Source organism: Sminthopsis crassicaudata, chromosome 3, assembly GCF_048593235.1.
Source record: "Sminthopsis crassicaudata isolate SCR6 chromosome 3, ASM4859323v1, whole genome shotgun sequence".
NCBI classification, from domain to species: Eukaryota; Metazoa; Chordata; class Mammalia; order Dasyuromorphia; family Dasyuridae; genus Sminthopsis; species Sminthopsis crassicaudata.
Genome location: NC_133619.1, coordinates 645,343,220 through 645,351,931, shown reverse-complemented (window position 1 = coordinate 645,351,931; position 8,712 = coordinate 645,343,220). Strand labels below are relative to the sequence as shown.

At 70.2% G+C, this 8,712-nt stretch overlaps 2 protein-coding genes across 3 annotated transcripts; one reads left to right on the top strand and one right to left on the bottom strand.

Moving 5' to 3' along the window:
• Positions 1–380: 380 nt before the first annotated feature.
• On the bottom strand, positions 381–4,927 carry GARIN5A (golgi associated RAB2 interactor 5A). Its single transcript, XM_074307900.1, has 5 exons — positions 4,503–4,927; positions 2,326–2,459; positions 2,063–2,193; positions 742–985; positions 381–655 (listed from the first exon to the last, which is right to left on the bottom strand). The coding sequence occupies exons 1-5, from the start codon at positions 4,546–4,548 to the stop codon at positions 653–655; spliced, it is 558 nt and encodes a 185-aa protein (XP_074164001.1). The 5' UTR covers positions 4,549–4,927; the 3' UTR covers positions 381–652.
• EMC10 (ER membrane protein complex subunit 10) lies at positions 4,873–8,241 on the top strand. 2 transcript variants are annotated; one of them, XM_074307896.1, is made up of 8 exons: positions 4,873–5,164; positions 5,598–5,655; positions 6,160–6,269; positions 6,346–6,450; positions 6,675–6,856; positions 6,967–7,060; positions 7,554–7,634; positions 8,094–8,241. In XM_074307896.1, the coding sequence occupies exons 1-7, from the start codon at positions 4,934–4,936 to the stop codon at positions 7,632–7,634; spliced, it is 861 nt and encodes a 286-aa protein (XP_074163997.1). In that variant the 5' UTR covers positions 4,873–4,933; the 3' UTR covers positions 8,094–8,241. The 2 variants fall into 2 exon arrangements, with proteins under 2 accessions (XP_074163997.1, XP_074163996.1); XM_074307895.1 differs by lacking the exon at positions 7,554–7,634.
• The last annotated feature ends 471 nt before the right edge of the window (positions 8,242–8,712 follow it).

Sequence of the window (8,712 nt, the reverse complement as noted above, 5' to 3'; positions counted from 1 at the left end):
AAGAAAGGCGAAGAGGGAGGGAGGAGGAAAAATGTGAGGGAGAAAGGAAGGAAGGAAAAAGGGAGGAATAGAGAAGGGAGGGAGGGAGGAAGAAAAAAGGAAGAAGGGAAAAGAGAAGGGAGGGAGGAAAGAAGGAAGAAAGAAGTGAGGAAGAAAAGGAGAGAGGAAGGAAAGAAGAAAGGAGGAAGGAAGGGAGAGAGGGAGAAGAGGAGGAGGAGGGACGGATTCGGTGGCTTCCAGGCCGCGCTGCCGTCTCTCACCCAGGCCCCGGCTGCGCCGGGGTCAGGGACCCCCGCGGCCCTGGGGAGGGGGCACTGCCCCGAGACCCCTCCCCGCTCAGGACGGGCGCCCCCCGCCCCCGCTGAAGGCTCTGACCTTCCTTCGGACATATGGTGTCTTTATTAATTAGTTATCCGGTTCGTCCCTGGCCAGGGAAGGTTCCTCTCGGGCCCTTCCGTGTCCCGGGGAGGGGGGGAAGGGGGCGGTGTGTGCGTGTCCCCGGGCCGCTGGGGGGGAGGGGAAGACAAGATTGGAGTCTCCGGAGGTCGGGGAGCACTGGGGTGAAGGGCTCCGCGCGGGAGGCGGCAGTAACAGGCAGCAGCGTCTCATATCTGGAGGGTCTGCAGAATTGGGGGAGGGGGGCTCCTGGCCTTCACTAGGAAACAGAAGGAAGAGGGGGTGAGGTTGGGCGGGGGGCGGGCCGGGAGTGCTCGGGTGCCCTGCTGCCCAGGCCAGGCTCACCCTCTGGTCCGGCGGCACGGTCCCCTCCTCCTCCGGGGGGCCGGGGGCCTGGGTGAAGGGCACCCTGGTGCCCGAGTGAAAGCGCAGGCGGTAGAGCAGCCGGACCCAGCGGCCGAACTCCTGGTCTTCAGAGGCCGGAGCCCTCAGCTGCAGGTAGAAGGTGCGGCCGGACCGGAGCTTCACCTTCAGCTGCTGCCGTTTCTCATCGTGGATGAACAGCTCTACAAACTGCAGGGGGATCAGCCTGGCCCCCCGCCCCCACCCCCGGGATGGGATCAGGAGGGGGCGGCTCTGGAGGGGAGGGGCCTGACTCTGGAGGGCGGAGCCTGCTCAGGAGGAGGGCCGGCCTAGGAGGGCGGGGCCTGGCCCAGGTGGGACCACCTTGGCCTCGGGTCTGGCTCTGCGGGATAACCTTGGGGAATTATGGAGAATAAGAACCCGTTTGGGGGCTAAGGGCCACCAGCAGCATCTAGGAAGATGCCGGAGGTAGGAGTCAGCCCCTCTCGGCCTCAGTTTCCCAATCTGGAAAATGACGGGGCTGGGTCGGTAGACTCCGAGAACCCTCTAATTCTATTTGGACGCTTCCCCTCCCCGACCTCCCTCAACTAGACTGCGGATGTGCTCTTGAGGAGGGGGAGAAGAGGGGGGACTCCTCCCACATCACCTCCAGCCCCGCCCACAGGAACCCCTCTGCTGGCAGCCTCTCCTTCCCTGCCACAAGCAGCCTTTTCCAATTCCCTTCCGAGTCCCCCTCCCCCCCAAGTCCTCCAGGGCTTTTGTTGTGTCCCACTCTCCAGGAGCCCATTTGGGATTTTCTTGGCAGATACTGGAGCAGTTTATCATTTCCTTCTCCAGCTCATTTGACAGATGAAGAAACTGAGGCACACGGGGACAAGCGACTTGCCTAGGGGCCTTGGGACACTAAGCTCCTGAGGCTGGATTTGAACTCGGGGAGAGTCAAACCCAGGCCCCAAGCCCGGAGTTGTGAGCACTGTGGCGCCTCTAGCAGCCGGCTCCCCCCACTGAGCCTAGGAGCAGTCCATGGGAAGCTATTGGTCCCACGGAAGACTTGGGGGCGGGGAGGGCACACAAGGATAGGGCTTAAATAGTAGGCAACCCTGCTGGGGGACGGGGAGGCGGGGCTCCGGCTTGAGGGTCGACTTCAAAGCTCTGACCACCTGGCAGGGCATCTGACAGACGGGGAGACTGAGGCCGAGAGGCACAGGGCCCATTCAGACCTGGGGTGAGCTCCTCCTGCCCAGACTCGGCGCCCAGGAGGAGGGCGGGGCTATACAAGGAACTGATTTTGGGGGGTCCTCACTCAAACAGTTGTAGGCCCCCCTTTCCCGGGGCCGGCCCGGCCAGCAGCAGTATGTCGGGCAGCTCCAGGGCCGGGCTGGTGGCGGCCACGCCCATGGTCACCTTGTTGGCCACCTCTCCGAACCGAGTCACCTGCGGGCGCAGGAGCTGACGTCACTCCTCTGCTGGAGGCGCCGGCTCAGCGCGTGGGCAACCGGAGAGTCCCTGTCTCCAGTGGGGGGGGCTGTGTCACCCCAGGGGGAAGGGCTGCCGCTGGACCCGCACCTGGACGAAGTTGCTCTCAAATATGGGGAAGTCGCAGAGCTGGTCGAACTCCCCGCTGCACAGGTAGCGCTGGAGGCGGCCGGGCCTGGGGGAAGTGCACTGCGGGGGCCTCGGCCTCGGGACGGCCTTCGCCCCTGAGGAGGGACCCGAGTAAGCGACAGCCCCCCCCCCCACCAGCCGGTGCTGGGAAGCTGACCTGTCCTCCCCCCCCACCCCGGGGGCCCTGCTCCAGCCTCCAGCGCCCGCTCCCTTCACTGACACCCCGAGGGCCCTGCGCCAGCCAGCCCCCAGCGCCCCGCCCCCTTCACTGGCAGCCCGGGGGCCCTGCTCCAGTCTCCAGCCCGTCCTCACCTGGCACCCCGGGGGCCCTGCGCCAGCCAGCCCCCCAGCGCTCGCCCCCTTCACTGACACCCCGAGGGCCCTGCGCCAGCCAGCCTCCAGCGCCCGCTCCCTTCACTGGCACCCCGGGGCCCTGCGCCAGCCAGCCCCCAGCGCCCTCCCCCTTCACTGACATCCCGGGGGCCCAGCTCCAGTCTCCAGCCCGCCTTCACCTGGCACCCCGGGGCCCTGCGCCAGACAGCCCTCGGCGCCCGCTCCCTTCACTGACACCCCGGGGGCCCAGCTCCAGTCTCCAGCCCGTCCTCACCTGGCACCCCGGGGGCCCTGCGCCAGCCAGCCCCCAGCGCTCGCCCCCTTCACTGACACCCCGAGGGCCCTGCGCCAGCCCCCGGCGCCCGCCCCCCTTCACTGACACCCCGGGGGCCCTGCGCCAGCCCCCGGCGCCCGCCCCCCTTCACTGGCACCCCGGGGGCCCTGCTCCAGTCTCCAGCCCGTCCTCACCTGGCACCCCGGGGGCCCTGCGCCAGCCAGCCCCCAGCGCCCCGCTCCCTTCACTGACACCCCGGGGGCCCTGCGCCAGTCTCCAGCCCGTCCTCACCTGGCACCCCGGGGGCCCTGCGCCAGCCCCCAGCGCCCGCCTCCCCTTCACTGGCAGCCCGGGGGCCCTGCTCCAGTCTCCAGCCCGTCCTCACCTGGCACCCCGGGGGCCCTGCGCCAGCCCCCGGCGCCCGCCCCCCTTCACTGGCACCCCGGGGGCCCTGCTCCAGCCTCCAGCGCCCGCTCCCTTCACTGGCACCCCGGGGCCCTGCGCCAGCCAGCCCCCAGCGCCCGCCCCCCTTCACTGGCAGCCCGGGGGCCCTGCTCCAGTCTCCAGCCCGTCCTCACCTGGCACCCCCGGGGGCCCTGCGCCAGCCAGCCCCCAGCGCTCGCCCCCTTCACTGACACCCCGAGGGCCCTGCGCCAGCCAGCCTCCAGCGCCCGCTCCCTTCACTGGCACCCCGGGGCCCTGCGCCAGCCAGCCCCCAGCGCCCGCTCCCTTCACTGACACCCCGGGGGCCCTGCGCCAGTCTCCAGCCCGTCCTCACCTGGCACCCCGGGGGCCCTGCGCCAGCCCCCAGCGCCCGCCCCCTTCACTGGCAGCCCGGGGGCCCTGCTCCAGTCTCCAGCCCGTCCTCACCTGGCACCCCGGGGGCCCTGCGCCAGCCCCCGGCGCCCGCCCCCTTCACTGGCACCCCGGGGGCCCTGCTCCAGTCTCCAGCCCGTCCTCACCTGGCACCCCGGGGGCCCTGCGCCAGCCAGCCCCGGCGCCCGCTCCCTTCACTGACACCCCGGGGGCCCTGCGCCAGTCTCCAGCCCGTCCTCACCTGGCACCCCGGGGGCCCTGCGCCAGCCCCCGGCGCCCGCCCCCTTCACTGGCACCCCGGGGGCCCTGCTCCAGTCTCCAGCCCGTCCTCACCTGGCACCCCGGGGGCCCTGCGCCAGCCCCCGGCGCCCGCCCCCTTCACTGGCACCCCGGGGGCCCTGCTCCAGTCTCCAGCCCGTCCTCACCTGGCACCCCGGGGGCCCTGCGCCAGCCCCCAGCGCCCGCCCCCTTCACTGGCAGCCCGGGGGCCCTGCGCCAGTCTCCAGCCCGTCCTCACCTGGCACCCCGGGGGCCCTGCGCCAGCCAGCCCCCAGCGCTCGCCCCCTTCACTGACACCCCGAGGGCCTGCTCCAGCCCCCAGCGCTCGCCCCCTTCACTGACACCCCGAGGGCCCTGCGCCAGCCCCCGGCGCCCGCCCCCTTCACTGACACCCCGGGGGCCCTGCTCCAGCCTCCAGCGCCCGCCCCACCCTCACCTGCCCCTCGTGGGGCGCCCGGCTCCGGCCGTCGGCCCGGCTGCATGCCCGCTTCCCCCTGGTCCTCGCGGGCCTCGGGGAGTGGGGATCGTTTCTGGGCCCGGGGCTCTGGGGGTGGCTGGGAACTACCGAGAGGAGGCGGTGGAGGGTTTACTCCTCTCACTTTCACAAGTTCGGCCCCCTCCCGTCACTTGGCACTTTGCCCAAATGCTACCATGTTGCTATGGGGACGGGGGCGGGGTCCCAGATTCTGTGATATCACGAGGAGTCGTTGCGCACGCGCAGAAAACGGGGTCGCGAATACGAGGAGGCCGGAAAGCCTGGACTTGGGTACTCCTGAGTGGGAATCATTGCGCATGCGTACGTCGGAGAATCGGGTGAAGGTGGGAGTGGGGAAGGATTGGCTTAAGGCACGAGAGTGATGTGACGTCATGGAGAGGGAGGAGCTAGAGGGAGGGGGCCTCGGGGTCCAAACTCCGGTTCCAGACGGAGACCTCAGAGGGGCGCAGGCGCAGAGGCTTCGTCCGCCCTCTCCCAGAGTACCCCGCGAGTGGTCACGTGAACGCGGGCGAGCGGCGATGGCTGCCCCCTGGCTCCTGCTCCTGCTGCTGGCGGCGCCGGCCGCGGTCCAGGGGAGCGGCTGCCGGGCAGGCGCTCGGGGGGTCAGTCTGGTCGGGCCGGGGGAGGGGGGCCGTGGGAGGCCTGTGGCATGCAAATGGTGGGGCCGGGCTCTGGTGGCCTGCTGGCATGCAAATGAGGTGGGGGAGCTGGGGGCCCGCGGGACAGCAATATGCAAACGAAGTCGGGGCGCTGGCGTCCTCCCCCCCCCCCCCCCCCCCCCCCCGCTCCAGCCCCTTCCATCCCTGCCCAGTCTCTAAGCGCCTGCGGGAGGCGCTGGGGGAAAGGGAGGCTCTTCCTGGAGCTGATACTGGGCCAGCTCCGTTAAGAGCCTGCTGAGCACCTGGCCCCGCCCCCGCGTTCCCCTCTCTCCTGCCAGAGGGGACACCAGACCTTTTTCAGAATAACGGCCACCCCTCCCCCGCGGCCGGACGCTGGTGGGGCGGTGACCCTGGGGCTGCGTGTCTTCTCCCTCAGGCTGCCGCTGAAGGCTGCGGGCCCGCGGGGCTGCTGCTGGAGCACTCCTTTGAGACTGGTGAGGGCGGCGGCGGCGGAGCTGGGGGCTGCCGGGAAGCGGGGCCTGGAGAGGCTTAGGGCCTTGGGGGAGATCCCCAGGTCCCCCTTCCGCGGAGGTTGAGAAGGGGGGTCTGAAGAGCTTGGAGCCGCGGCCTGGTCGGGCAGGTTCTTGAAGCGCTGAATGGCGGGGGTGGGGGTGAGGGGTAAGGGGGGAGGGGGAGGAGCGCTCTCCGCCAGGGAGCCCCACAGCTTGGACGCTGTTGTGGGGGGGACTTCCCTCTGTGGGAGTCTCCTGGGGTCAGAATCGGACAGATGGGGGGCAAAGCCAGAGGAGTTTGGAGTCGGAGAGGTTGCCAGAACAGAAGCCCCCTCCATCACATCACGTCACTCCCAAAGCCGATTTAGAGCAGGGACCCCTTTGGGGGGGGGCGCTCGCCCCATTGTTTCCGCCCTCCAAGACCAGGGACTTGGGCTCCTCAAGCCTGGGGGGGTGGTCTCCGAGCCCCGCCCGCTCTGCCCCCAGATGACAGCGTCCACTTCCGGAAGCGCGGCTCGCTGACCTGGAACGTGCAGGATGGGACGATCAGCCTGACCCAGAGGCAGCTGACGGAGGACGAGCGCGGCCGGCTGCGGGTGAGCGCCGGGAGGAGCGGGGCTGGGGGGCTGGGCGGCCGGGCGGGCTAAGCACGGCTCCCTGCTGTCTCCCCAGGATGTGGCAGCTCTGAACGGCCTGTACCGCGTCAGGGTGCCCCGGAAGCCCGGGGCCACTGAGGGCCCGGCCACCGCAGGCCACGTCTCGTCCTTTGTCCCCGCGGTGAGTCGGCCGGAAGCCCCCCGTCTTTGGGGGTCGCCTCCAGGCCCCGTGTGGGGGCGGAGACCCTGCCTCAGAGAGACTCACCCCAGCTCTGCCTCCAACACCCCCATCCCCGTGCCCTGGAGGGAGGGGACTCGGCCCCCCAAAACAGCCCCCTCCCCCATGGATGGAGCCGGCTGGGGCGGGGAGCCACGCCCTCGCCTCACCCCTCCGCTTCCCCGCAGTGCTCGCTGGTGGAGTCCCACCTCTCGGACCGGCTGACCCTGCACGTGGACGTGGCCGGGAACGTGGTGGGCTTGTCCGTGGTGACCGAGCCCGGGGGCTGCCGGGGCCACGAGGTGGAGGATGTGGACCTGGAGCTGTTCAACACCACGGTCCAGCTGCAGCCCCCGCTCACGGCCCCAGGGTGAGGGTCTGGGGGGCGTGGCCCTGGGCTGGTCTTTCACCTGGGCGGGGCGCCCCGCAGTTCCCGGGCTGTGTCCCCCCCCTTCCCGTCACCAGCTCCTCCCTCTGCAGGCCCGAGACCGCCGCCTTCATCGAGCGGCTGGAGATGGAACAAGCCCAGAAGGCCAAGAACCCCCAGGAGCAGAAGTCCTTCTTCGCCAAATACGTGAGTGGCCCTGGGGGAGGGGGAGGGGGCCCGGCCCCGCCCCTCCTGCCTCTTAGGCCCTCCCCCTTCTGTCCCTGCCTTTACTTCTCCGAGCTCCCCTCCCCCGCCCGCCCCAAGGCTGTGGGTGGGAGGGGCCTCCTGGAGGCGGAGCTCGAGGCTGGCTCTCTCCCTGGGGGTGCAGGGCCCCTCCCAGGGTGCCTGGAGCGCAGAGCCGGGCCCCCTTCCCTCGGCCATCGTGGTCCGGCCTTCCTGGGATGAGGGTCCTGCAGGAGAGGCTCCCAGGTTGCCGCAGTGTGTCCCCCGCAGCTCCCTCCCAGACCCTCGGACGGGCTCCTCCCCGGGGCCCTCCCCCTCCCCCTCCCGCTCTGCCCCCCAGACCCCGGGGTCTGGTCTCTGATCCGCAGTCAGGACTGCCTCTGGGGGAGGGCCCGGGAGCTTCCCTGGGGACAGATCCGCGCTGCCCTGACCCTGCCCTCCCCGTCTCCCTTCTCAGTGGCACCTCATCCTGGGGGGCGCCGTGTTCCTCACGGCCATGCGTCCGGCCCGGGGCCCGGCACCAGCGTCTGAGGCCTGAGTGAGGACCCAAGCGAACCCCCCTCCCTCCCCAGGACCTCCCGCCCCCCTCCCGTAGCTGCGTAGGGGACCCTGGGCCCGCCTTCCCTCACTGCTCGCCTCGCCGCCCCCTCACACTGACCGAGGCCCCCCTCCTCCCTGGGGCTGGGGGGCAGGAGAGGGAGAGGCAACGAGTCTCACCATGTCTCTCTCTCTGCCCCTCCTCCCTCCCCCCCTCTGTGTCTCTCTCTGTCTGTCTCTCCCTCCCTTTCCCCTCCCTCCTCCCTCTCCTTGGCCCTCCTCCCCTATCTCCTTTCCTTCCCCCTCCCTGCCCACCCCCATTTCTGTCTGCTCCCCTCCACGGCCGGGCTCTGGGGTCCCTCTGGGTCTTGCCGTCTGTGCCCGGCTCCCGGGGCCCCCTCCCCTGCCTTCCGTTTCCTCCCGGGCCTCCCCCCTCCCTCCTGCCCCGGTCTCTCCACAGTGGATGTACATCGTCCCCATTGTCCTGTTCCTCATGATGTCTGGAGCTCCGGATGCTGGCGGCCAGGGAGGGGGCGGCGGGGGTGGGGGCGGGGGCAGTGGGAGGTAAGAGCCCACCTGTTGCTAAATAAAGTTCCCGTTGGACCCTGCTCTTGTCTGCAGCTTGCGGCCCCCTCCCGGAGGCCCGGCAGGTCTGGGGGTGCCATGTGGCTTGGGGGCGCAGTGAGCTCCTCCACCGAGGGAGTCGGGCTGGAGGAGGCGGGAGGGATCCCAGTCACGCGAGGGCTGTGACCAAGATGTTCCCTCAGCTCTGGCGAGGAAGTTCCCCGTGTCCGCTCTCGTGTTCCAGAAAGATAACGCCTAACTGCTATTCCACGTGCCATGTGCTCTCTGGACCAGTGAGGGCGGGGTGTCACGGACTAGGCTGCCTGTGATCAGAAGGGGGATAAGGGGGGCTTCTCCCTGGGCCAGGGGCGGCCAGCTGTGGCAGAGACCCAAGGGGGCTTTCCCACCCGTGGGGCCTCCAGGGAAGGGGAGCCTCGGTGGTCGCCAGCGGGGGCCTCAGGCCTTGGGAAAGTGGGTGTGAAGTGCCCCCGTGTGCAGAGTGCTGCCCCCGAGGA

Bases quoted from the DNA above. Each gene is read 5' to 3' on its own strand.
- GARIN5A (XM_074307900.1), bottom strand. From the start codon at position 4,548: ATGCAGCCGGGCCGACGGCCGGAGCCGGGCGCCCCACGAGGGGCAG. The intron at 2,194-2,325 runs GTGCGGGTCCAG...CTGCGCCCGCAG, and splicing joins TTGAGAGCAACTTCGTCCAG to GTGACTCGGTTCGGAGAGGT. The intron at 986-2,062 runs GTGAGGACCCCC...GCGGGGGGCCAG, and splicing joins GGGGGCCTACAACTGTTTGA to GCTGATCCCCCTGCAGTTTG.
- EMC10 (XM_074307895.1), top strand. From the start codon at position 4,934: ATGGAGAGGGAGGAGCTAGAGGGAGGGGGCCTCGGGGTCCAAACTCCG. The intron at 5,656-6,159 runs GTGAGGGCGGCG...CTCTGCCCCCAG, and splicing joins GGAGCACTCCTTTGAGACTG to ATGACAGCGTCCACTTCCGG. The intron at 6,857-6,966 runs GTGAGGGTCTGG...CTCCCTCTGCAG, and splicing joins CCCCCGCTCACGGCCCCAGG to GCCCGAGACCGCCGCCTTCA.